The 27,896-nt window shown below is 40.0% G+C and overlaps 1 protein-coding gene across 1 annotated transcript; it reads left to right on the forward strand.

The window, feature by feature from the left end:
- Positions 1–312: 312 nt before the first annotated feature.
- Positions 313–20,584, forward strand: KCNA3 (potassium voltage-gated channel subfamily A member 3). The gene is made up of 2 exons (XM_082688033.1): positions 313–3,785; positions 14,930–20,584. Exon 1 carries the CDS (start codon positions 448–450, stop codon positions 2,185–2,187), a length of 1,740 nt encoding a protein of 579 aa, XP_082544159.1. The 5' UTR covers positions 313–447; the 3' UTR covers positions 2,188–3,785; positions 14,930–20,584.
- The last annotated feature ends 7,312 nt before the right edge of the window (positions 20,585–27,896 follow it).

Consider the following 27,896-nt stretch of genomic DNA (forward strand, 5'->3'; position numbering starts at 1 on the left):
CGTCTCGGCCGGGCGGGGGCTCGCGGGGGACCCCGAAGTGCAAAGTGAGGGCGCCTGGGCGGCCCAGAAGGGCGCGGCGGCGGAAGGAGGGGGTCGGGGGGTCGGGAGGCGGGGGCCGGGGCCTCGCGGTCCCCGTGAGCCGCGGGGCGGCAGAGCCGGGCGCGCGCTCGCGCGGTGGGCGGGCATCCTGAGGGGCCGCGGAGGGGCGGCGGGCGCGCGCTCCGCGGGGGAGGGGCGGGGCAGCGCGGGGGCGGGCGAGGAGGCGTCCCCCCTGAGGAGCCCCGCCGACCGCGCCAGATCCGCTCCGAGCCTCGCGGCGGCCGCGGCGCCGGCGGCGGCGGCAGCAACAGGCTGCGGGCCGGGCTCGGGGAGGGGGGCGGAGGCGGCAGAGGGGCGGGGAGCGCGAGGAGGAGCGACGCGGTCCGCGCCGCCGCCTCTTCCCGCCGCATGGACGAGCACCTCAGCCTGCTGCGCTCGCCGCCGCCGCCCTCCGCCCGCCACCGCGCCCACCCTCCCCAGCGCCCCGCGAGCGGCGGCGGCGCCCACAACCTGGTGAACCCCGGTTTCGCCGAGCCCGCCGCAGGCCCAGCGCTGCCGCCCGACATGACGGTGGTGCCCGGGGACCACCTGCTGGAGCCGGAGGCGGCGGACGGCGGCGGGGGCCCGCCTCAGGGCGGCTGTGGCGGCGGCGGCGGCGGCTGCGACCGCGACCGCTACGAGCCGCTGCCGCCCGCGCTGCCGGCCGCCGGGGAGCAGGACTGCTGCGGGGAGCGCGTGGTCATCAACATCTCCGGGCTGCGCTTCGAGACGCAGCTCAAGACCCTCTGCCAGTTCCCGGAGACGCTGCTGGGCGACCCCAAGCGGCGCATGAGGTACTTCGACCCGCTCCGCAACGAGTACTTCTTCGACCGCAACCGGCCCAGCTTCGACGCCATCCTCTACTACTACCAGTCGGGCGGCCGCATCCGCCGGCCGGTCAACGTGCCCATCGACATCTTCTCCGAGGAGATCCGCTTCTACCAGCTGGGCGAGGAGGCCATGGAGAAGTTCCGCGAGGACGAGGGTTTCCTGCGGGAGGAAGAGCGGCCGCTGCCCCGCCGCGACTTCCAGCGCCAGGTGTGGCTGCTCTTCGAGTACCCGGAGAGCTCCGGGCCGGCGCGGGGCATCGCCATCGTGTCCGTGCTCGTCATCCTCATCTCCATTGTCATCTTCTGCCTAGAGACGCTGCCCGAGTTCCGCGACGAGAAGGACTACCCCGCCGCGTCGTCGCAGGAGCAGTTCGAGGCGGCCAGCAACAGCACGTCGGGGGCCCCAGCCGGAGCCTCCAGCTTCTCGGATCCCTTCTTCGTAGTGGAAACCCTGTGCATCATCTGGTTCTCCTTTGAGCTGCTCGTGCGGTTCTTCGCTTGCCCTAGCAAAGCCACCTTCTCGCGAAATATCATGAACCTGATAGACATCGTGGCCATCATCCCTTATTTCATCACTCTGGGCACCGAGCTGGCCGAGCGACAGGGTAATGGACAGCAGGCCATGTCCCTGGCCATCCTGAGGGTCATCCGGCTGGTGCGGGTCTTCCGCATCTTCAAGCTCTCCCGGCACTCCAAGGGGCTGCAGATCCTGGGCCAGACGCTGAAGGCTTCCATGCGGGAGCTGGGGCTGCTCATCTTCTTCCTCTTCATTGGGGTCATCCTCTTCTCCAGCGCGGTCTACTTTGCTGAGGCAGACGACCCCACTTCTGGTTTTAGCAGTATCCCGGATGCCTTCTGGTGGGCAGTGGTAACCATGACAACCGTAGGTTATGGGGATATGCACCCGGTGACCATAGGGGGCAAGATTGTGGGGTCGCTCTGTGCCATCGCTGGTGTCTTGACCATTGCTTTGCCAGTCCCTGTGATTGTTTCCAACTTCAATTACTTCTACCACCGGGAGACAGAAGGGGAAGAGCAAGCTCAGTACATGCACGTGGGAAGTTGCCAGCACCTCTCCTCTTCGGCCGAGGAGCTCCGAAAAGCAAGGAGTAACTCGACTCTGAGTAAGTCGGAGTATATGGTGATTGAAGAGGGGGGCATGAACCATAGCGCGTTCCCCCAGACCCCTTTCAAAACGGGCAATTCCACGGCCACCTGCACCACGAACAATAATCCCAACTCCTGTGTCAACATCAAAAAGATATTTACTGATGTTTAATATATGCTACAAGTGACATGCTGTGCTCAGTATTGTGTGGAACGTGCCCCCTTGGTCTGTGTATGCCCTTGTTTTATACATTTCCAGACCATTCATCAAGGAAAGGACGTGAAGAAGTGGAAAGCACACTTCATTTTCCCTCTCCCTACTGCTTCATACTGAAACAGGTGTCAGTTTTGCAAGTGGGCTGCATTCTCTCAGCTCTCCATTTTTTTTCTCTCCCCCTTCTGTAATATCGCAAAGAACAAACTTACTGTAAACTTCATTTCTAGTACACACCCTCTTAAAAAAAAAAAAAAAAGTACATCCTGGGAGGAAATGAAACTAAAGAACAGTTAGAATAACTGCCTAACCTCAGAATTGAAAAGACAGTTGTTTCTTTACTAAGTAAAGAAGGCACATACTTAAAGGATGCTTCTGTTTGCTGTACCCATTAACATTATTGAATATTTAGTTCAGTTGCCTTCGCTGTGGATACGTGTATGAGAAGTCTAATTAGAACAATGACTTGTAAACCCACTGTAAGTTTATTTGTTGTTTTTTTTTTTTTTTGACTGGAATTTCTATTCAGAACCCCTCCCAGAATTTTAAACATTTCTACCATTTTGAATAAAGGGAAATGCCCAAGGTGTCCTGATCTGACTAAATCAGTTGAACTCTTTGAGGCTTGTTAAGCATTTCGAAAGGGGGGCAGACAGGCAGATTCCTCTGAAGTTCTGTGTGTGTGTTCCTGGCAACATCTATCAAAGTGTAGAAACAGATGTTTTCAGTGCTGCTGAGAGAAACAAACAAACAGAATTCCTAATGCGTCTGCGAGATAAGCTTCTGCAGTATCACAAGAAGATTAAAGTGGCAGACACTCCTTCCAGCGGAAGTTACTAATTCGGACCTGACTGATGCAGTTCCCATAGCAACCCCTGTTTCCTGGGAAACCCGAAAAAGGTTGTCATGGCATCTCTTGCTCTCTAGCCCCACCCCCTAGCCCCTGCGGTTTCCACAGTAACCTTTCCAGATGGTTCTTCCTTACAGGATTTCATAAGGAAAACCACTGTTTGAATAAACCGCACAAATAAGGTTATGTCTGAGAATCTGAGGTGGTGAAATGAATCACAAAATGCATATTTTTTTTACTACAGAAAGTCACTGATATCATCTCATGACTGAATCGGGAAGGAAAATACCGCCTTTGGAATGTTAGAAATACACTCCAGTGAGGCATGATTTGAATTAAATGCCAAAAATTAGGCAATAACTTCAAAGGATACTGTTTTCTTCCTCCAAGAAGTTTCAAGCCAACCAGTGAAATTTAAAAGCAAATGTAAAAGTGTTCTGTACGTAAGCAAATGAAAGATTCAGTCCATGTACCTGAAACTTTACTACAAGGAACCTTCAGACTTCCTCTTAAAAAAAGTTCCAGATCCCACAAACAGCACTTGAAAAGCTAAATAAACTTTAAAAATACGAAGGACGCCTGTTTTTTAACTGAGGGAATTGCAGACAATCAATAAAAAGGAGGGACGGGAAGTAACCACATCCTGGGAAAATTCCTGCAAGTTTCAGCCATATACCAGGGGTTGCCAGAAGACAAACAGAATCAGGTGAGCACTGTTTGGGGGTACTGAGAGCTCTAGCTCTCCCTCTTTGGACTCAGAACTAGGAAAATGCTGTTCTTGTCTAGATTGGCGATACTTGCAAAACCAATGGTTTTATATTAATTACATGCAGGTGCCTTTTAAAGATCACTTACAACATCTTTTCCTTTTGATTTCCATGTTGTTTACTGACCTTTGGTTTCTATTGTTTAATGACAAAAGGGTGGGTGTGTGGGGGGAGTCATTGCTCTTTAGAATAATCTTCACCAAAAGGGAACTGAAAATGATTCCATTCCTTTTACTAACCCTCTTGGCTTCTGAACAACCCATTTCCCCTTTAAGAAAAGAAAAAAAAAAAAAGGATAAAAGGCAGAACCTAAAGCTATTAGATTATTGGCCCAATTTTAATTTACATAATTACTAGTATGCAGTAGTACAGTCATTTTAAACAAAAATGGTTAAACTTACAAGGGTAACCCTGTTTTTTAATGAAATTATTTTATTTTATATACGTTATAGGTATTATACTATGTTTTTCACAGTTACACATTGTGCACAGCTGTTTTTTTTTTTTTATTTTTATAGGGTATAACTATTCAGTCCTAAAGGAAGTGAGAGTAACCCTAATTCTAAATCTCATAAAGTTTTTTCAGGTAATCAGAAGCCTACCTATTTTATTATTTGTGTAGTTAATACAGTTTAAAAGAATGTTGAAGACTTCTAGTGAGGGGAGAGGAAAGAAAAGACAAAAACGTAATAGAGGCAGGAGATCTGTATACCTGGTCATGGGGTCCCTGCTTTTATCTGTATGTGCATCAAAATAAGACTCCTTTATCTGTAGTCTTTTGCTACTTGTTTGAGTTACTTTTACCATTGATCTACCTTTTGATCAAATTCTTGGTATTCTTAATGACCATTCTTTTTGTAACCCATTTTGGTAGTAATATGTTAGACACACTATAGTAATAATGTTAAGAATAATTTTTATATATGTTCCTAAAAGATCTTGATGGGATGATGAACAAAGTACAATGACACTTTTATTCACTTTTATTTAGAAGATATAGAAACCCTGCTTAGTTCTATAAGTAAATTATGGTTGTACCATAATTTTTAGAAATGTATGGTTATTAATAGTAATATGAAGAAGACCTTTTTTTTTTTTTTAATCCAGAGAAATACAGTTTTTTGAGTCATCACTTTGAGGTGGTATAATTGCCTCCTTTGCCAAATTATAAGCTCCGTAAAGGTTGTAGGTTCTGTATTTTGACAAATACAGACTTTGGACACTAGCGCCTAGCACATGTAGCACTTTGTATGTATTCAGTAATTCTTGATGAGTGAATGGCAATAATCTTACATTAATGTTATTTTCAGGTTTTTTAGCTCTGCAGTCATACTGCCAGGGTTTGAATCCAGACTCTTCTCCATGAGTAAATTACTTACCCTCTCTGTGCCTCAGTTTCCTTATTGGTACAATGAGAATAATAAATAGCATCTCATAGAGTTTTGGTGAATGTTGAATGTTGCTACAGGTATACTACTTAGAAAAAATACTTGCATGCTATGCAGCAGAGATTTTGCCAAGAGATTACATTATTATTGTGATCCTTACTTACAAGCATTGTGTAATTAACACGGAGCTTTGTGAATGATACAAAATACATAAGTAATCAGTGTCTTCCTATTTACTGTCTGTGTAACTATAATAATTACCATGTAATTATCATGTCCTGGACACGTCTCAACTCTGCAAGGTAAGTAGTATTCACCTACTTCAGGAGGGTAATAAATAGATAGTTTTGGTTAAGTGATTTCCCAGAGACTTCACAGCTAGCAAGAAACCCAGCTCTGATTAAAGCCAGGTCATTCTGGCCCCCAAACTCATGTTCCTTTAATTGCGTGACTTGAAAGAGATTGAAACAATAAATCTTATGCTTTAAGGTTTGACTTCAGCCCATGTTACTAAATAATGAATTCCTGTAGTGAATATATTTCTAGAAACCTACCGTAGGCAGTATATTGAGAATTAACCCTTTCTTAATCATCAGGGATTTTTTTTTTTAAGATTTATTTATTCATTTATTTGACAGATCAAGATCACAAGCAGGCAGAGAGGCAGGCAGAGACAGAGGAGGAAGCAGGTTCCCCGCCGAGCGGAAAGCCCAATGTGGGGCTCGATCCCAGGACTCTGGGATCATGACCTGAGCCGAAGGCAGAGGCTTTAACCCACTGAGCCACCCAGGTGCCCCAATCATCAGGGATTTTTAACCATAGGGATTAAATATAAGGTATTTAAATTGAGCAAGAAATCAACTTTCCTACTAATAAAAGATTATTTTCCTATATGATTGATTTTTCTGCATTTAATATTATACCCAGAAAGCATAATCATAGTAGTGATACCTGCTATGACAATAGATATTTTTCAGTTTTAAGATTAATTTCCTATTTTCATGTGTTTAATCTACAGTAGATGATAGTATTATGCAAATTGTTATTTTTCCATTTCTTTATACTTTGCTTAGGTTACCCAATAACCATGCCAGCAAATAGTGTAAATATTTTGACTCCCCCTTATTAAGAAAGGAGAAATTACTTAGAACAAAAGGATTGAAAGCAGAAGGAGATTGCCACCTCATTGAAATTTGCAACATTATTGCCTTACCCAGTCACTCCATGGATCCTGAAGAGCATCTGTGCTCAAACACATTAGAATATACTTCTGTCCTTTATAATGGCTGTAGCCCCTTCTCTAAGGTCCTAAATCATTCAGAAAACCAAAATACATAGTGATTTGGGCTTACAGCAAAATGCAAATGAGCCTAAGTTTACACATATCATTTAGCTTTGCTAAAACAAAGACTTCACTGTTGAGCTCAACTGTACATCTTGGATATTGAAAGGTATACATATGTCTGTGGGTACAAAAGATTCATGGGAGGAGGTGTGACTGGTGCTGTGCATGTCTATCAAAACCCTGGGGAAAATGTATTTACCCTAGAGCTGGTGAATCCAGAGATAAAAATAATGTTATTTATTTCTTTTATGATGCTTTAAACTGGTATTATACCAAATTTTAATACCCACCAACTATGGTGACATAATCACAAACAGCTACTCATAAGAGTCAGCATTATATCAGTGATTTCTAAATTTTGAGACAAAATTTCTGGGATTGAAATTTTAAATGCAGAGTATGAAGAAATTTAAAGTTACGGTTTGTTGACATAAAATTTGTTATTTACCTCTTTGGCATAAAACGTACTCAAGCAACTGCTCTGGTCAAACTATATAAATTCAGTGTATCTAATACCAATAGTTTTTTCCTTTAAGAACCATAACTATAATTTAATGACTTCCATACATTTAAAATTTCAACATTTTCTCCAGCAGTTCCAAGTCCTTCCCACCTCTCAGCTGTAAATAGAAGTGATAACCCCTCCCACTAAGAAATGCAAAGAAGCACAAGTGCCCCCCAACCCCCAATCTGAAGACTTATGGAAACACTGAGATAGAGGTGAAGAACAGAAGAATGGGGCAGAGGATATTTAGGGCTTGCGTATTAGGGTGGGGCTTTTCCTTCTGTCTTTTATTTTACCTTTTAAATGAAAATAAGACTATTATTTCCATGCTACTAATTTCCGTATTTTGTTTGGCAGTATTTTAATAGTCATTTGTTTTCTATAACTTGCAGGGAATGGTTGAAAACCTTTGAGAGAGGGCAGATCAGAGGAGGCAGGAGGAAGGGAGGGAAGCCATGCAGAGCCCAAACCCTGTGCTATCATGACTCAGCTCCTAACCTCCTGCCAGAAAATGGCCATTGCTAGAAAGTATATGATAATAATATTTTTATATGCTCACATTCACCTTGCAAATTTAATTTAAGTGATTCAGACAGGTTAGAAAGTTTTCAAATATTTGTCTTTGTTTTCAGTGATGCTGTAAACTAATTCTGTCTTTGGAATTATAAAGAAAAAAGCATTTTACAAAGAAACGTTTTTGTGGTTCTTCACCCCCCCTTTTGTACTGAATGTGTTGCATTTCAAATTTTGCACCATTAACTATCAAATACATTAAAGAGGAGATCTGGAAAATCAGCTCCATCATTTTCTTGGAAGCCATTTTATCACTGTTGCAATCTAAATAGTGCAGAATAGGAGCTCTAGCCTGAAAAGTAATTCCTGGGATTCTGGTTGTTAGTAAGATAGCATTAAATGAGCAAAAAATGATGTTTTCTTGTATCTGAAGAACATTAAGAATAAATTTGTGCATATAGGGCTCTGACTTTGCAGATATAGGGATCATACCCCAGCCTGGTGCTAAAGAGTGGAGAGAACCTTTTTCTTTTCCAGTGAGCCCCAACATAACCCCACCCCTTTCAGCAGAGCACAAAGGCTCTTAGAAATCTTTATTGAGATTCCCACTAACTTTTTAGAATGAAAACTAACATTGCACTTACATGTTATATGTCAATCATCACTTCTGTTTCACTGGTTTTTTGTTAAAGTTTATTTTAAACTCTTGTTCTTTATGGAAATTCTCTGAATCCTAAGATTCTTATTTTATACAGTTAAACATGCTCCTTAAATTAAAACATATGACTTAATTTGGAAGAGAAACCAATGAGGGTTATTTGTTACACATACACACACACAAATCCCTTACCTGTTATTTTCTATCCTAAGATATATTTACTTTCTGTCTACAGATCTAAACAGTCTAAAATTGGTGAATTTCCAAAGTATGGATTTTCATTCATATGTGGTGCATAGACATTTACAAAGCATTTTTATGTTTTCATAACCTTGCTTAAAATGCAGATTTATTGCCTAGTGTTATCAATGTATTTATTAATGTGATAGATTTATAAAGTAGTAAATACATCCAATCTGTCACTGAGCTTAGTCATTTCACCTCCTAAATATCCCTGAAAATAATCTATTTTTCAGCATCACTGCCATCACCACTTTAATCTATGCTACTGTCATCTCTATCCAAAATAGGTGTGAAAGTCTCTTCAAATGGCCTCGCTACATTTGCTGTGGCCGATTTGACCCATTCTCCACCTGAGAGCCAAAAGCATCATTTTGAGACTCAAACCTAATTGCATCACCTGCCCCTGCTTTAAATTCTTTTAAGGTCTTTACCTTGTTTTTTGGATAGAGACGCAAATGCTTAACACAGCCTTCATGGCCCTACATGGTCTGTCTATGCCCTGATCTTCTAGTTAGGGGTTAAGCTACCCTTCACCCTTAATCTGTGGGGGATCCTTGTAGATGTTCCCCTTGTAGATGTCAGCCCCCTCTTCACTTTGTTACCTTATACTTTACTTCAGTATTCCCTCCAGGATATCTCTCATGACTGGTTTTATCAGTTCCCTGTTATGCTACATTTCATCAAATTTAAGGAGCCTTCCATTATAAGGAAAACTGTTATTCTATGTGCCACTGAAAAAAGAAAAGCTGCCCATTTTAAGGGATAGTACCAGGGATTTTAAGGTACATCCCAATTTCATAGATGCTTAAGTCTGAAAAAGTATGTCTTAGAATGAACTGAATATAGTATGTGCTCTTGACATAGCTGTCATTTTATATTTGTTTGTGTTATATGATTAATGTCTGTCTCTTCTATGAGAATAGGGACTCTATCACTCTTTGTTCATCCTTGAATGCCTTCCCATTTTCTCCTAAATCTGCTCCAAACAGACTTTCACCCTATCGCTTCACCAAGTGTGTACTTTTCAAGGTCACTGGTGACCTCCTATAGCTCACCCCAGTGGTCATTTCATTTGACCCATCAGAAGCATTTGGTGCTTTGAAATACTTCCTCCCCTCCTGGGAAGAAGTTCTTCATTTGACTTCAGGGCATGACACTCTGTATTTTCTTACTACCTCCCTGGCTCCTCCTTCTCAATCTCTTCTACTGGGTCTTTCTCATCTCCCCTGAGTCTTAATGTTTGAGAGCCCCATGGGCCACAGCTTAGTCCTTAGACCTCTTTTCTTTCTGCATTAGGTCTTATTCTCATAGCATTAGACTATCTATATGTAAATTTCTCTCCCCTACCTGGACTTCTCCCCTGAACTTCAGGTTGAATTTCCAACTACCTGAACTTGACATCTCTACTTAGATATCAGATGGGTATCTTGAGCTTAATATGTCTGAAACTGAGCTTCCCTCTTGCCACCAAACCTATGTCTCTTGCCCCTTTCCCGCTTTCTATCACTGTAACTTCAATTTTCTGGTTGCTCTAGCTAAAATCCTTGGAATTTTCCTAGATTCCTCTCTTTCTGTCATACCCCTTATCCAGGCTATTGTCAAATCCTGTTGGCTTCCCTCTCAAAGTGTTTCCAGTCTTAGTTCTGCAAACACCAGTTCTAAGCATTGCTATCTCTCACCTGGATTATTAGAGTACCCTCCTGACTGGTTCCACCAACTTCCATCCCTTCCCCTGCTTGAGTCTATTCTCAACATAACAGCCAGAGAAAACCCTTTAAAGCACTTATCAGGTTATGTCACTTCTTCACAGCAAAACCCCTGTTTGGCACTCCATTTCACACAGGCTACACACTAAAGGCCTCACATGGCCTGCAAGGCCCTACCTACTCAACCTTACCCTTCTGACCTCCTTTCTGATTCCTCTCCCGTGTGACCCTGTACAGCCGCAGTGCCAGCTTCCTTGCTTTTCCTCAAAGAGACGAAGCGTGCACTACCTCAGGGCTTTGCATGTGCTGTTCCACCTGCCTGGAATGCTCTAACATCTGCTACCGGCATGGCTCGCCCCATCACCTTCTTAGGTGTCACCATCTCACTGAAGCCTTCCCTCACTACTCTGTTTAAACAAGCAGCCCCCACAGCACTCCTTTATCCTGTCTCTGCTTTGTTTTCTCCTCTAACATGAGATATTTTCCTTACTTTGTTTATTGTCCATCTTCCCTTCCCTTCCATGAGAATAAAGAATTTTTGTCTATTCATTGCTATTGAATCCCTCAAGACCTGGAGTAAAGTTGGTGCTATATAACTCTTTATTCAGGGAAGGGATGAGAGGAAGGAAATTCCGATTTGGATGTTTTTAAACTATAAGCAAAGTTTTCTTGTCATGTATCTATGCTTCATTCTATCGCTGTGAGGCTTATACTCATCATCGTTGTTATGGGTAAAATAACCTGGTTCGCTGGAGAAGGTTTCCATTTGGTAAAACATGCTGCAGCAGGTTTTCCCCCACAAAGTGCTATCCAATTATGGGGGTGGAATTCCTTAACATAAATAATTTTTAAATAACATTATATATCACTCCTAATCACCATGGCTACCTGGAGTTGGAATGCTTCACAGAAACTGTTTCCTACCTAGCAGCTAATAAGCACTATTTGTAAATGATACTCAATATATACTTGTTGACTGATTGGCTTACATAGTACAGTAAAATTCAGAACAAATAAGTGATATCTCTGGGAATTTACCTAACTAGCAGACATTCTAAGGAAATTTGCTATAAGTAAAGTCTTGGTTTTAGTTAATGGTAAGTCCTAAAATATCCATGGGGTTTTCATTACTATGGACACTAATTGAATAAGGCATTAGATATTTCATCGGTGAATCACCTTCAAGAATTATATCGCTATAGATATGGCCTTACCCAATAAAATGATTTCATTCACAAACTAACTTAATTTTTCAAAAGACTTTATTTATTTGAGAGAGAGAGATAGAGAGCACAAGCAGGGTGGAAGGGCAGAGGGAGAGGGAGAAGCAGGCTCCCCGCTGAGCAGGGAACCCAAAGCAGGGCTCAATCCCAGGACACTGAGATAATGACCTGAGCTGAAGGCAGCTACTTAACCAACTGAGCCACCCAGGCACCCCTAAAATAACTTAATTTTTTATGTAATCATCAAGATATATGGGAAGATCACAGAAAATGGTAATTTTTTTAAAGTGACTTTTTCATGTATTAAAGAAGAGGGGGACATTGAACCCACAAGCAGTAAGAGCAGATTCTCACAGTGACTTTTATAATGGTAAAACTTAGGTCACTTCTAAATAAAATAGGTGAGGGGCACCTATGTTGGTAGAGGGAACATATATTGGTATATATTGGTATAGGGAAGTTTCCAGAAGCTTTGCAAAACTGACATGTGTAGTATGGGAACTACTGAGACTAAACTGAAATATTGATATAAAAGAAGACTGCAGATACTGCTGTGATTTTAGGTAATATCATAATAGATGCACTTTAGGTAATATCGTAACAGTGCAGCAGAAAATGCAGGTACTCCACATATGAACAGAAAGGAACCTTTTCTACACCCCTTCTGAATTTTCTCCTTTCTCTGGGTTTCTCAGGCACAACAGACCAGATCTTGACTGGGTGTTACTTCTGTACATCTAAGTGGAACAATTTCCTTACGAAACATGCCACCAAATGTAAAAAAAAAAAAAAACTGAAGCATGTGCTGCTTGAGATTACATATGTTAACCAACAGAAGTTAGAAACTCTTTTTGCCTTCCATCACTTTATACAGTTAAGCCCAATTAGGACAGAGATCATTTCTCTTCTGAGGACACGTCAGGACTTTTTAAAGGAATGTCACAAAACAGAGAACTGAAATTAATAATTTTCATTTCTTATTTTTTCATGTTTTTTTTCTGATTTGGAATGAAGAATTATTACATTGTTTATTTTTGTTATTTAACCCAATATGGGTTTTACTGGATTTTCTGTTATAAACTGGAGTATTCAAGGTATTAGAAATTATAACAGGCAGCCTCATATGCCATTACATTTTATATTAACCTCATGTATGACTATAGGACAAAAAAACTTCAGTTATTCACCAATAGATTAACTCTATAAGAAATTATAATAAAAAGCATGTTAAACAAGAGAGACTCTATGCTGGATTTCAAAATGTAGTGGATGACTAAAAACCACAGACAGAATAATATCTCCAGGTAAAAACTGTGTTTGAATTGCCTTATACCTATATTCTAAAAATCATTTACCTGCAACATTTTAACTTATATCAAAAGATCAGTTTATTCTATCAGACTGTAATGTGAATTAAGGATATTTATTATTAATAGATCTAAATACTGCTCAAAGTAGCAGTGATTACAACTCAAGCTCATTTTTCCATGACTTTCTAGATTTTTGACAAAGCTCCTATCTTAGCACATTACCAACTTTAATTACTGAGTGAATTTAAACTTTTTTTGGGGGGGTTGCCAAGAGTATATAATTTCCAAGAGGCCAATCAGGAAAGTGTACATAATTGAATGAGAAATTTTTCTAGTCCTTTGGCTAATGCATTACCATTTTGTTGGCAGAAATGATAGAGGTTGTTGGTGTGCAGCCAACTCTAAGTTGTTTAATAGATGTCAAAGTACAGGCACATCGAAACAAAGTTCCCATAAAACTCCATGTTGTGGAATGATTGTAACCCCTTCCATCACCAAATATGAAGCTAAGTAAGCTGGGTGTCTGTACCTCTTTTGTTTAGGCCTTGGTGGAGGTGCCACTTACTTCTTCACAAGCTTCATAATTACAGAAATTTGACCGTTCTTGTGCTCTTTTCTTGCTTCATATGTTGGAAAATTTATTTGGTCAAATATCTTCAATTATAGGTCTCCCCATTTTCTATTACACTTCCCCCTCTGTTTTTGTAGAGTTGACTTCCGTACTTAAGTCAGTGTCCGTTCTTCTAAGCCCTTCAGCTCTTTCCTAACCACTAATATAAACATGATTACCATTCAAATGTCACTTTGATTTCTTGTTTTGTTAAACTGCAGCTCCTTCCACACCCACAGTCCATTAAGATGCTGAGCTCTACCACACTTATTTAATAGTCCCAAGAGCCTTGAGGCAGGGACTGACACACGAGGTTTAAAAAAAGGCTCAGCTTCTTATAGAAGAAGGATGTAATAGTAGCAAGAGAAGGACAGCTTAATAAAACCATCTCAAGATAACCAAAGCTACAGCAGCTAGGCACTTAGGAAATGAAATGGGTGCCAGATCATTCGTGTTACTCGTAATTTCTAGTAATCAGTAGTCATTACTAGCTACTCAACCTCTGTAACCTGGAACTGAGTTTAGCATTTTCTATTTGTGTATTTAGAAGTCTCCTTTCTACTACTGTTAGTAAATCTCTAGAATACATGAATCTGATTTTTACATATCCCCTTATTCACTCAGTGGATATTTACTGAGTACTTGCTATGTGTCAGGCACGGTGCACAGGGACAGGAATGTATTCGTTCATTCAATGTACAGATTGTCTACTCTGTCCAGCCACCATTTTAGACTCTAGACATAGTAGTGAACAAGATAGTCATAGTTGGCAGAGGAAAGCACCAAGCCTTGAACTTTTATTTCTTGGTTCTCCACAGACTCTGGTTGAGCAGTTACTGTCTTAATTTGTGATTTCTTGAAGTGGTGCATAACTATGCAGAGTTTATATTTTAAAGGACCAACTGATTGAATGTTATTTGTGTAATGACAAGATAAAGTACAGGCATGATGACTAGAACACAGTTTTCACCATATTCATTTTGAGACTGTTTCTCCCTCTCTCTCAATCTCTATCTCTCTTTGCCTCTCTCCTTCCCTCCCCCCCAGCCCGTGCCCCACCCACCACTCCTTCCCTCTCCACTTCTCCATAACACTTATCTGAGCATAGGATTTCTGTTCACTTTAAGAGTTCTCATCTTAGGTCACCACAGTGGGATGTACTGCCAGGGAAGAAACCAATCCTTGGAAATACATTGAGAAAATTAACACACATATTTATCTAAAAGACAATACGCACTCAGAATGTTTCGAATGGTTCTAAAGGTGAAGATAAAATTTTATGTTCAAAAGGCAATCATTGCTTTGGACTACATCTGGAAGTGGGTATTAATAAGGACAAAAAGTTCATACTTTAAGCATACTCAGAAACTTTTTCTAATTTATAAAACCAAGCTTTGATATGTGGTTGATAAGCTCAGAAAATTAAATTGGTTGAACTTTCAGGGTACCAGTAAAAAAAAAAAAAAAAAAAACCAACCCAAAGTTATGAAAAGTATAGTGACTAGAATATTTTATATTGACATGAAGTCTACAATTTTTTAAAATGCTAAATATATAGTGAATCACTGTGCTTTGCCAACAGATACCTGAGGAGTCCCACATAGAGAACTGTAGAGCTGCACTGGCCAGTAGGATTCTCATTTTTAGATTGCCTCCATCAAGAATGCAGTGTTGCTGATGAGCGGTGTGATCTGTCTGCCCGCACATGTTTTGTTTTAGCTGACATTAAACCTGTCTCTGATAAATGCTTTATATATAAAGGAAACAGCTCTAAAGCTCGAGGATTCTCTTCAACTTGTATGCAGTATTAAAGATAGTGATAAAGAGATAAAGAAGAACATCAAAAAATATGAAGGGATCATTTCAGCCCTTGGACATCTTGATGAAATCAGATCACTCAAAAACTAATCAGTACTGCCGATAGAGAAAACCTAAATGTATGTTTGTAACAAGCCAACTGGTACTGTTTTCCTCTTTCAGTTAATCACTGGACTGTGTTGAATCCTGAGATACAGCAATGTTATCTTCTGTGTTCTGGGTGATGTGAAACCTTATTTGTGAAGGTGTGTTTTGTACCAAAGGCTCTCCTACATAGATTGGCCCATTTTACGTGTAAATAAGTGAAGTCTACACTGTGCCTAGATGAATGGTATTAAACAGACTGGCCTAAAAGAAATGTGCCTTGCTTGATTAAACATCCTTTTATTTTTTGATTCAAAATGATAGATTTGCAATTAGTCTCATAGGTAGCTTTCAGCTTGAACATAAATTTAAAGATACATTAGTACTTATATGTTTAAGTTATCTATTTTAACTGAAATTTTAATATTTAGTTATAGTTTTCAGCAGTTCATGTATAATATACTCATTCAAGTTAGTTTTCATGTGATGTTTGGTGTGGTGAGACAAAGCACCTTCTTAAAGATAGAATATTTCATCTAATGTTTATAGAATTTCCTTCAGATTATATCTGTAAAAGGTTTCTTGACTCATTTTCTATTTTTGTATTTTATTCCTTTAGAAATGGAACTTTTTCAATAAAAAAAGCAAAGTTTTAGTTGGAAAAGAGATTTAGGAGGTCATGAAGATGATTTCCCATTTGGGGATATTTCACTTCTGTGCCATTATTAATGTATTTACTGTGACATTTCAGCAGAATGGTAGCTATTTGTATATTATTTAATAAGCCTTATGGAAGTCAAACTGTGAACATTTGGTATACTGAAGATTTTTTTTCATTTTCATATTTTATTTTTGAAACATACCTAAACAAATGCATAAATAACCAATTTCCTGTTATTCAAGTGCATAACGATGCTAAGTTATAATAAGAGGGCTTGTAGAATTTCCATTACTATCGAAGTATTCCAGTAGCAAAGCCAAGATTATAACACTTTCTAATGCCATGTAGAAGGAAATACGGTGATGAATTACATTGTTAATACATAAGAATAGGTAACTGAAACAGTCTTAGAGCTATTAGCAGCAACAGATGGGTAGGAGATATAATCCAGGTAACTTTCTTTGAGGCAATGTCTACAATGAATACTGTAAAATCTGCAGGTATTTTTTCAGTGGTCAAAATTTTGAGACCAGATCTCTCTATTAAAAAGTGAAGTAAAAGAGTGGTAAGTATCTCAGATTTGAGCTATGTGAACCTCCCATCTGGGTGATTTGTGATTCAAGTGAAAACAGAGCCAAAGCCACCACCATGTTTTTGTTCTGTGTTAGCCCACATATGAGAGACACTGGCCCAGGGAATTGTCAATCCATTCTAGCCACCTAATACTCATAACTGATGATCTCAGACTGGTCAACAGTAAAGGAATTCACATCAGCTATTGGCATGATTGAAACAAACCAATTAACTGTCCTATAGAGGTCTTTGACATTCAGATGTTTCAGTAAGGATCAGTAGGCATTACAAATATAGACATAAGTACCACCTTCAGGAAACACCAATGACACAACTTTAAGCATTATGTATACTTCATATCATGTCTGCGTTATTATTATTATTACAGGCCACAGTTTCAAACAAAGACAAAGCCTGGACTTTGCAATAAAAGCACAGAATGGCACCATATGAGTAGACTGTCATATCCAATATGGTTCACCTGAATGTGTGGCAAAAATATAGCATTGGTCTAGATATCATGAGACCAGAGTACTTACCCACTTTCTACCTGTGGGATGCTAGATAAGTCACTCACCTTTGCTAGGCTACAGTTTCCTGAATTGCAAGGTGGGTGTGCTGGGTTAAATAATCCCCAAAGCCCTTTCCTAGCCTCCAAATCCTCATTTATATACATTTGAAAAGGCTTTGAAGAATACTTAAAGTACTCAGATTTTCTTATGTATCTCAGAAGGAAAGACTGCATTGAAATAAGATTTAAACCTTGAAAGTGTCATAAATACACCATTCTTCAAATTGAGTGTGAGAAGAGGAAATAGGATTTTTTTTTCCTCCTCAGAGAATTGTCACTGGCCTCTAATGGGATCATGAAAAAGTAGAAAGACCACTCTGCAGAATGGAAACAGATTAATGAAATTGCTGGAAAGGAGGGGAGATTATTTGTTGAATTTAATTAGATGTCAATGTGATTTGAAATTGTATATGAAATACTAAAAACAGTGCCAGAGCTTTACTACACACTCAACATTATAACCCCAGAGCAGAAGTGTGGGGAAAGGTTAGAGGGATGGGAATGTTTATCTTGATTTTTTTTTTTTTTTTTGCACAAGAGGCAGTTTGGTAGAGTTTAAGCAGGTGCCTGTGCCTTAGTGCTCACTCTGCTGATAACTCAGGTGTCCTAGGGAAAGTACCTTTGACATCTCTGACCCCCAGTTTCTTTATCTGTACAATGAAGACTTTAGTAATTTGTCTGTTTTTCTACATCTTTGAAAATTCTGTAACATTTTCAGAATGTCCTGATGCACATATACGTGGACATGTTGCTCCTCTCCTGGCACTAAGATGCCACAGATCTCTGCTCACATGACCGAACAGACTGCAAATCCAGCTGTTCCTATTTCTAATGGACCCTCAGCAAGACATTAAAAAAAAAGTAACTTTTAATTTTGACCGTGGCTTACCTATTATGACTTACCATTTCATTTTTGAATGTTGAGTTAATTGAAACAAAATTTCTGTTCCAGTGAAACTTCTGTTTAAATTTTTGTAGCTTAAAACACTTAGCAAACCAGAATTAAGTATATTAGGCTTGCCAATGAACTGTAGCTGATTGCAAGGTGCATTTTTGTCGCATTAAGAAGGTAATGCTGTTTTAGTCCCAGAATCAATGGCTATAATTTGAAATAACATTCACAAAAATTTGTAAATTTTCATGAATACAAAAGAGGCCTGATAGAGCCATATTGTAATTAATTTTGCTCAGGAGTGAGAAACAAAATTCAGGGATAACCCAAACACTTCTGTTTGGCTTTTGTGGACAGTTGGGAAAAGAACGGTTATAGCTTTTGTACAACATAGATAAGAGATAACTATACCCATTGAAAAACAAGAGTATATTCTGGTTGCTGGTTTTATGGTAGAAAGAGATAAGGATAGAAAGAGGCTAAAATATGGACACTAGGGAAATTGTTAAAATGTTAGTCCATTTGAGTAATACAGAAATATTTTGTCATAATGAGATTATTTGTCCAGAGGTTTTAGTCTTATATCCTTTTATTTAGAAAAGGGGGCAGTTTTTAAAGGCCTCTATCATAATAGGAAATGTATATTTTAACTAGCTGAGCAGTTCATTAAAACATTTAATCTGATGATTTTTGGTTTTGTGAATTCAGTTTAGGTGTAATTGAGTCTCTTATATATTCGTGTTAGTGATAATTGTGAAAAGTAGTTTTATCTATTTTTTTAAAGTTGTTGAAATTTGCTCAATGGTGATTCTAGCAAATTGTGTTAATATTGTATCTTGCAACAGTTTGTGAACTGACCATACAGAAACAAACCACAGTAGTATCTCTTCCAGTAAATTGTATCCATGATGTGATCTCTTAATACTGGGTTTGGGGTGGGAAGGTTAAGTATTTACTTTATTTAAAACTAATTGTCAAAGTGTTTTTCCTATATGCCATAAAATTGTATGATTATAAACCAAATAGTAATATACTCTTCTTTTTTTTCAGTATAGGCCATTTTTGGAACTACCCCATGATATGGTATAATTTCAGTTATAAGTTCCTACAAGGGAAAGCAAACAGTGTATGTAGTATCTCTATGTCATATGTTAATGTAATAATAACAGTATTACGTTTTTGAAATCTTAGATAGTAATTATGGAGATATCCAAATACAGTTTTTTTCATAGCGGTGTCTTACATTTGTTTATTATGTCAGACTTTGTAAAGATCCTCCATATCTTATTTAATCTTTAAATATGCATATAAAGTGGTAATTACGATCTGAAGTTTAAACAACAGATAGAAAGATCAAGTGACTTGCCCAAGATCATATGGGCAACAAATGGCTCCAAATCTCATTTTTTTTACCCTGTTCTCCTTCTGTCATATTCTTTTGCCCCCATAACTGCCATATCTTTAAAACTTTAATTTAAATCTATTCTAAATGATATGTTGGGAAATTTCAGGTTTGGAGGACAAGGTATTTTTTGCTCTTGTAAGCCCTTCTTAGATACTTCCAGAAGACAGGGTGAGAGCCAAACATTTTCCATCTAGAACATATTAAGTCCGCACACCCTGACCACAGACACCAAAGCCATGTGATATCAAATGCTAGACTGAAAAGTTATCTTCATCACCTACCCTAATGACGGAACAGTTGAAAGAAGCAATAACCCAAGAAACAGCAGACATTCTGATTCAGGGAAAACATACTATCAGACCGACCAGTGGCTCCGACTCTCAGCTTGTTGTTAACCATCCCATGTGTTCTGTAATGAGCAGAGGACAGGTGTGGGGGAGCGGGCAGAAAAACTGTCCTCATTTTAAATAAACTCCTATTTCTTAAAACTATTAAAAAATTGGTTATCAAATATTAGATAACTGTATTAGTACCATTTAGCCACAGTTCAAATATGCGGTAAAGTTCATCCACATATTTAAAAATTAGGCAATTTCCCAAATAAAATTAAAATATGACTGCTCAGTTTGAATGTGGAGAAGGTTCATGTGTTAAGTCGTGACAGAATACCACACTTTAATTCTTTTTTTCAAACAACAGAGAGGCACTGTTACTGCTTTCCCTTGTAAATCAACAGTCTGTGATACGTTCTGTACCCTTACTAATTAGCAATGCAGTGTTACTGTGCATAATTAAGTGGAGCATATGCTATATGATGTCGGAATTTACAATTTTCTCACCTTAAATTTAGTTCTTTTTATCAAACAGCTAAGTCAAACAAGTATTATTTTGTATGGAATGAAATAATAGTCATTCTCAAATAATGGCATAATAAATAATGGAATTCTGAATAAAATGTAAAATCAAACACTTTTTTCTATATTCTTTCGATATTGAATTATGTTAGTTTATCACTTATTAATGTAAAGCTTAAGTAAGTTCTTATGCCGTGTTCTCTAATGTTGTCATAATAAATTTGAGCCTTCTGTTAAGTAAATATAGTAAATATCTGTGAGTTGATTATGTGATATTTTTATCTGATCCATTTTAAAAACTTGTCATTGGCTTTAAAGTGTTTTCATTGCAAATATTATGTGCAGAATTCAATAAAATTTAAAAAACCCATCACTCATATGAATTAGTCCCAAACTCTTTCTTTTCTCTCTCTGTCTGCCTATCCACCTTTTCCCATTTTACTTTTGCAAAAGAGAAAACATGAAAATGGAGACTATTGTCAGTAGAGTAACCATCACCAATTTCTGCGGACTGTTCTATGTCTTCCCACGTGAGTCTTGGGAGGACTTCTGGGCATTACACCTACCGAGTCTTGGGGATGCCAACATTGCCTGGGTTTCTTCCCTTGCTCCCTATCATATACATTGATGCGGGCCCAGAGGAATCTCACGGAAGAAAAAAAGTATTTGTAATAAGCCTGTACCTTCATACTTTGTGTCTGTTATATGAGAAAATTGAGGCAAAGCAATTGTATGAAGGTAAATCTAGCATTCCCCTGCTCTCAGACAGCTTTGAGTCTAATAGGTGACATACAGACATATTTCTAAGCCTGTAGGTTAGGATTCTCACTATTAGATCCAGAACAGTTAAGTGTTAAATAAGGACATGTTGTTTGCGATGTGTATTCGCTATTATGTCCAGTATTTTTTTGCACCGTGACAGACTATAATTTCTACTAATCAGCCTGTGCATACCCATTGTTCTTATTTTGTGCTTAGCAATGTGGATCTTAATTCTTTTTCCTAATAGCAGCTAGTTACTCAAACGTGTTTGTGCTTTCGGAATGTCAACACATGCTACATCACCAAAACAGAGGCCCTCTTGTTTCCATCTGGAATCTTACTTTGTCTTAAAAAAAAAAGTGCAGATTTAGGCTGCCTTACACATGTAGTAATTAGCTATTAAAGAGCAAAGCATATTTTTCTAAGCCTCTGGTTAATACAAGAAAGAATTGTTTTTAAGCTTTCTGGTCATGCAGTTTTGGTGGTGGACTCCATGAGCTATAATTTGTATTTCATGTAAAGGAACTAAATCTTTAAATCCTTCGCCAACATTTACGGGTGAATTAAGAGATGCAGGATTACAAATGCCCTCTTTGAACTATGCCTTCCTCCAAGAGAATTCTCACTTTTCTATTGGACTTAGCAGGAGCAAATTACAACGTAATTATTACAGCTGCGTACCTTCTGTGGGTTAGGGCCCACTCAGTCCTCGGTTCCCTTTCCTGTACTTTCTTTTGTATTACAACCTTTATCAATATTGTGCCTTTCTCTCCCTTAGGCCCATTTATCAGGCACTTATAAGTTCATTCATCACAGCTAAATGGGTCACATTATTTTTTTTTTTCAATCCTTCTCCATTTTCTCTAAATGGTACCTGATGACTTAAGTCATGGCAGAAGAGAAAAAGCCAAATGAAGAACTAAACCTTCTGGGAATGACACTGTCTTTTAAAATTTAAGGTCAGTGAAATCACTGTTTTGGAAATGAAGACACAAGAGGGGAAACAAGGCAAGTAACCCAGAAATCTGATTTCAAAGCATACCACTGACAAGGAAATGAGTGTATGTAGATAGTCTCTCACCCATGTCTAGTCCAATTTGGCAAAATAAATGCATTTCGATGAAGATGAAGAATACGAGTTGATTCCTAGGCACATGTGATTAACCTTTACAATGTCAGTGAGAAATAGATGCCAGGTATACTGGTTTAATTTATACCTATTATGCCTGCTACAAAAACAATCATTTCCACATGACCTGAATCTGAAAGCAATCAGGGACAGTGAGAGGGAAGTTAATCCGAGGGCCCAATAGGAATCTGGAAGCCAGGCTTGATGATAAGCATACCTGATGTCTTTAGCTTTCAGGTGTCTCTCCAGAGATGCTGAGGAGCTCCTCAGAGGACAATGCTTGTACTGCTTTTTGGCTTCTGGTTATGAAGATGGACATCATTAGGAGAGACGAGAAAATGACGTTCATAACGCAGATGCAAATTTTTGAGGCCAAGTTAATTTTTGCATTAGAATCTCTGGAGGCAATTTATAAAGCTGTTTGAACTTTATGTCTGCTCTTGAGAAAGTAATGAGTTTGTGATTTTAATATGCTTCTCCCTCCAGGCACTCTCTACACCCATAGAGAGGAAGGCACTGCACTCTGGCTGAGCTCTCAACACGTGTAGTCTCCCGGAAGGAATACGGCAAATGGTACTCCGAGGCCATGCTCCACACGTTTGGGTAATTACTGTTAGACAGCTCGCCACACAGGCAACCCCCATCTGTGTGCCTGGAGTATAAAGTAATGGTGCCTTCCTTCTGTCCTTGGCTTTACAATATTCACAGTATCTTAAGTAGATATAGGTCGATTTATGTTTAAAAGCAATCTGTAAAATCCGTAGTCCGTAAAATAAGCAGAGAAGGTACTATCACACTTCCTACAAACGAGGAAACTAGATGCATAGTTATGCAATTTGTCTAAAGTCATGTGATCCGTACATTTCAGAAAGTGACTAGAACTCCAAGTTTTCTGACTCCTGATCCAAGGGGTTTTCATGCACAGCCGCATTCCCCATCCCTCGTCAACCCTCCTGGCTCAGATTCTGGCTTCCTTGAGAGTGAGGCAGCTGAGGGAGTCATCATCAGGGTATCTGAAGGAAGGCTTTCCACCGAATTTGTCCTACATGCATTCTAGCTGGCAAGCCTCATGCTCCCAAGTGTGCTCTCCAGACCCAGACCTCTTGCCTGAAAGTGAGACCCCCAAGGGAATTAGAACCCTAAGCTCTGCAAACTGGCTAGACCACCACTCCATGAGTCTGTTCATTTATGATGCAGACATTTTTTTATTAAAGATTCTATTTATTTATTTGACAGAGAGAGATCACAAGTAGGCAGAGAGGCAGGCAGAGAGAGAGGGGGAAGCAGGCTCCCTGCAAAACAGAGAGCCTGATACGGGACTCCATCCCAGGACCCTGGGATCATGACCTGGGCCGAAAGCAGAGGCTTTAACCCACTGAGCCACCCAGGCGCCCCTGATGCAGACGTATTTATTCAGTGCCTCTTCTATGCCATTTTCCCCTCTCACTTCAGTGAAAATGGTGTCTCAACCTCTGGAGCTCTGGCTTATCCACCATTCAACCTCGTCCCAGACTTGACTGCATCAAATATTGTCTGGCTTGGCCGTGGACTCAGTATCTCCGGACGCTGGGGTGTGGGATTACTACAAAAATGCTTCCTCAGCCACGTGTCCGTCCTCAGCTCTATTTGCCCCCTTTCCATTCAAAGTCAATCTTTTTAGACAGAACTTGCCTCTGCTCCCCACCCCTCATTTCCTTGACATTCTACTATCACATCATCCCCTGTCATCTGGCTTCTGTCTCCACTTCCTCGCTGGATAGCCCCTCTCTCCGCTTTCCTTATGGGCGGCTTTTAGTGCTCATCCTACCCGATCCCTGTAGAATCTGATGCCTTTGACCCCTCCCTCCTTCAGTTTTGTGACACCGTCCTCCTCCTTACTTCTCTTTCCATCTCTTCCTAGTCACATTCACTGACCAGTCTTTCTCTTGTCACTTCTTAAATCCTGCTACTCCCCAAATTTCTGATCTCAGTCCTGACCTATCAGAGTCTAAACTCTCCCCCAGGATATATCAACCAATCTCTTAGTTTTAACTGCTTCCCCAAATCCTTCTCTCCAGCCCAGATCTAGCTCCCGAGTCCTACCCCTACTGTAGCCAGGTATCGGTTGCTTTCCCAGCCAGTCATTTCCTCCCTGTCCAAATTCCCTTCTTTGAGAACCCACCACCCACAGTCTATAAGGGATAGCCCTGGAACCCACATAAACCCATTCTCTGTCCACCAGTGGTCACCTAACCCACACTGAGCCAGTAGATTTTCTCTCCCTGGAATTTGTAATTGAGTCTTGAAGACTTAGAAGCAATTAAGCAGAGATCTAGGTCTCGTGAAGTTGAGCCAAGGTCAGTCTCTTGACAACCCTAAATCCATGCAATGCACGTTCTAGTGAAGCAGTACTAAGCCTAGTAGAGAAGCAAAGAGAATGAAACAGAGATAAAGCAGAATCATCGGACTGTCTCAGGGAAAGATATGTAGTAGCTACAGACAAATTTCCAGTCTATGAGCGCCCCGAATCTAGCCACTGCCCCTGGGTTCAATGAGATTCGTCTACAACCTTCCCACAGACAATATTTTGTTTGCCAGCCTTATGGGGTTTTCTGACCCACACAATCTATCTTTTGTACACCAATCTCTTTGTTAGAAATATCTTATTGGATGGTCTCCAGGCTATCCAAGGTACCTCACTGTCAACATGCCCAACCCAGAGTGACTCACTTCCCACACTCAGCACCGCATTGTACCCTAACTATATTTCATAATCTGGGGAATGGAACCACTTCTCCTTAATGCTATTATTTAGAACTCTGAGATCATCTAATCTCAGACTTCTCCTTCTCACTCACTCTTTACAGCCAATAAATTCTTGCCACAACTTTCTCCACCCCCTCCATCTCTGAGTTGCTTCTGTGTCTTGTAATTTCTTGCCTATTTTGTTCCCATAGCCCTGTAAATTTTTCATACTATAGCCCAAGTGGTCACTGGAAACCAAAAATATGCTGATAGCTCTCTTGGCTAAAACACAGTGACTTGTCCTTTAGCCTTTCAGGAGAAAGCCCAATCTTTTTAGCATGACATCCAAGACCCTTCATCATCTAACTGCTGTTGACCTTTCTCACTGTGTAACAGGTGCTCTCTGCTTCAGTCACCCCGAGTTACTGTGAATTCCTTGTGTGCGATATGCTCTTTCTTCTATATACCTTCATATCTGCTGCTCCCTCTGCCCACATGCTTTTCTGCCCCATGCCACCCATCCATACTGTTTTCCTCAGCAGGGCAAACGCTACTTACCTTTCAAGACTGACTTTAAGTGATATCTCCTCTGGAAGACCTGGGGCAAGTGTCTTTCTGATGTACCTTCAGCTGACCCCTGTCAAAGAACCTAACACAAACTATCACTGTCCTCTCTTCTGTCTCCTTCTCAAAACTGCAAGCAACTGGAAAGACAACTCTGTGTCCCCGTCATCGCCGTATATCCAGTGACTGCTTAATAAACATTTGTTAAGAAGATGGAATTTTTGTCCTCAAAGACCTCACAGTATTAGTGGGAAATGAGAAAGCCTACGATTAAGGCATGGTGACAAGTTCTATACCAGGTAGGTTCTGGGTACTAGGAGAAAGAAGAAAAGGACCATTAGCTCAGCTCCCGGGCTTTCTGGAAAACAGAAGTTCAGGGGTGATAAATAAGTAGAAAGAACTGAGTGAAGCAAATGAAGAGGGGGAAGTGTGTTCAGCTCCTTGCAGCCCTGGCCAGGCTACTTGTCCTGTGCATATTGCAAAAGCTGCTACATATCGATAGACCACTGTTGAGAGCCTCTCAACTCTAGATTTGTAAGACAAATGCACTCCGAGGAAACGAGATCGTTGTCTTAGCAGTGAAAAAAAACCTTAAAAAACATGTCAAACTTTTGCAGTACTTAAAAGTATTTTGGAGTCAATATAACTCCAAATACGTCTCTCTCTTGGAAATTTTCCCTCTTAATTTTGAAACACATGAGTCGTGTTGAGGAACTTAATCTGTACTTTCAAGTCAGCCACACTTACCTCATCTCGTTGCTGTTTTAGAAGATCTGTTTATTATTCCAGGAACCTTCAAGGTCCTTATTGTAAGCTTTTAGACTAAGAAACAGGAAATCAGATTTTATCTCTAGGGTAATTTTAACCTTAACACTTAAACATTTCCAGTAGTTTCTAGATTTCATGAGAGGGCTACTTCAATCTCCGAGCCTTTGAAGTAGTCCACTTGGACAAGAGCTCTTGTGTTTAAACTGTACAGAATTTGCCTGTTGATATCTCTATAAACCCTCAGTCAGAATGATTCCCAGTTCAAAAATTATACACATTCTCTTATTCATGTGGAATCTGCTGGAAACAAGCCTACAGAAGGCACCAAACTTCAGATCATTACAATCACTAAGCACCATTCACTTAAAGCAAGAGTTGAGTTACTGATAATCCCAAACAAACTTCTTAACAAAACTTTAAATATGGGTTTTCCTGCTTGCGATAAAAGAGAAAGGCTATAGATTTACTGGAAAGGAAAAACTAACTCTAAAGGTTGCAAATGGGTCCCAATCCATATTATTCATTGCAACTCCTTCAGGCCTATTAAAGAGGAATTTAGGGAACCAAAGAGTAAGATATAATTAATGTTACTTGGTGTTGGTGATTTATTCACTGACAAATTATACGGCTGCTACAGTAACAGGTTCCCTCTAGCTCAGAAGGAACAAAGCTCTTCTGTTTTAAAGATGGGTCATAATAGCAATTCTCAGATAAATCTCATTTCATCTTTCCTGGTGGTTATATGCGAACTGAGGAGACTTTAATCTGGAATCCCTATTTGTGTGGTTTCCATTTGAAAAGACTTTTAACATCTAATGCTGAAAAAATAAAACCCTTTGTATTTTGAAATATATATTATTGTCCATTTCTGCCATATTTGCACCATCTCCTGACCAGGTTGGCACTTGCAAGGGTTACATCTGACATTAAAGGAACAATTTGTCCTTGGTTGGCATCAACATCTCTTGATCTGTGGGATTTTTTTTTTTTAAGATTTATTTATTTGTCTTAGAGAGGGATAGTTAAGTGGAGAGAGGCAGAGGAAGAGGGAGAGAGAAACTCAAGCAGACTCCCTGCTGAGTGCAGAGCCTGATGCAGGATTCAATCTCAACACATGATCTGAGCCAAAACCAAGAGTCTGGCACTCAACCAACTGCATCACCAGGTGCCCCAATCTGTGGGCTTTTTGGAGAAATGAGGCAGACCTTGTTTAATAACCTAGTAGGGGTAGATCACATGGCTAAAAGCCTACATCCGGTTGAGATGTCCTTTTTAATGAAAGGAGCATATGTAGTCCTACCATGATCTTTTGAATTATGGTCAATCTTGAATTTAAAATACACTTCACATTTCTTTCCCTAATGTCACGTATTTCTTCAAAGATTGCCCATCTCCAAAGTGAAGCTCACAGCTACTGGGATTTTTAAATCACACAACTGGTAATTGTGAGTCACTGGCTGATTCATCTTATAAAGTAGCTAAACCTCTCATCTTATACCATGGACCTTTAATTCCTCCACTGGTAATTCAGAAGCCAGCTTGCAGCTGTTACATATCACCATTATTGTTACTTGTTACAAGCATGTCAAGAGTTTTGTTTTGAGGTTGTTGGTTTTTTTTTTTAAACAAAGCTTAAACTGAAATAACAGATTGCTAGAGATTTATAGCAGGAAAGCCGTGCTTTTAAGCAGGAGTCGAAATTTCAAGTTAATGTTTTAATAATTATGTTTTTATTTGGCTCAGT

This window comes from Mustela nivalis (genome assembly GCF_964662115.1).
Source record: "Mustela nivalis genome assembly, chromosome: 10".
Classification (NCBI taxonomy): Eukaryota; Metazoa; Chordata; class Mammalia; order Carnivora; family Mustelidae; genus Mustela; species Mustela nivalis.

Excerpts from the sequence above, each read along its gene's own strand:
- KCNA3 (XM_082688033.1), top strand. The coding sequence starts at position 448 with ATGGACGAGCACCTCAGCCTGCTGCGCTCGCCGCCGCCGCCCTCCGCC.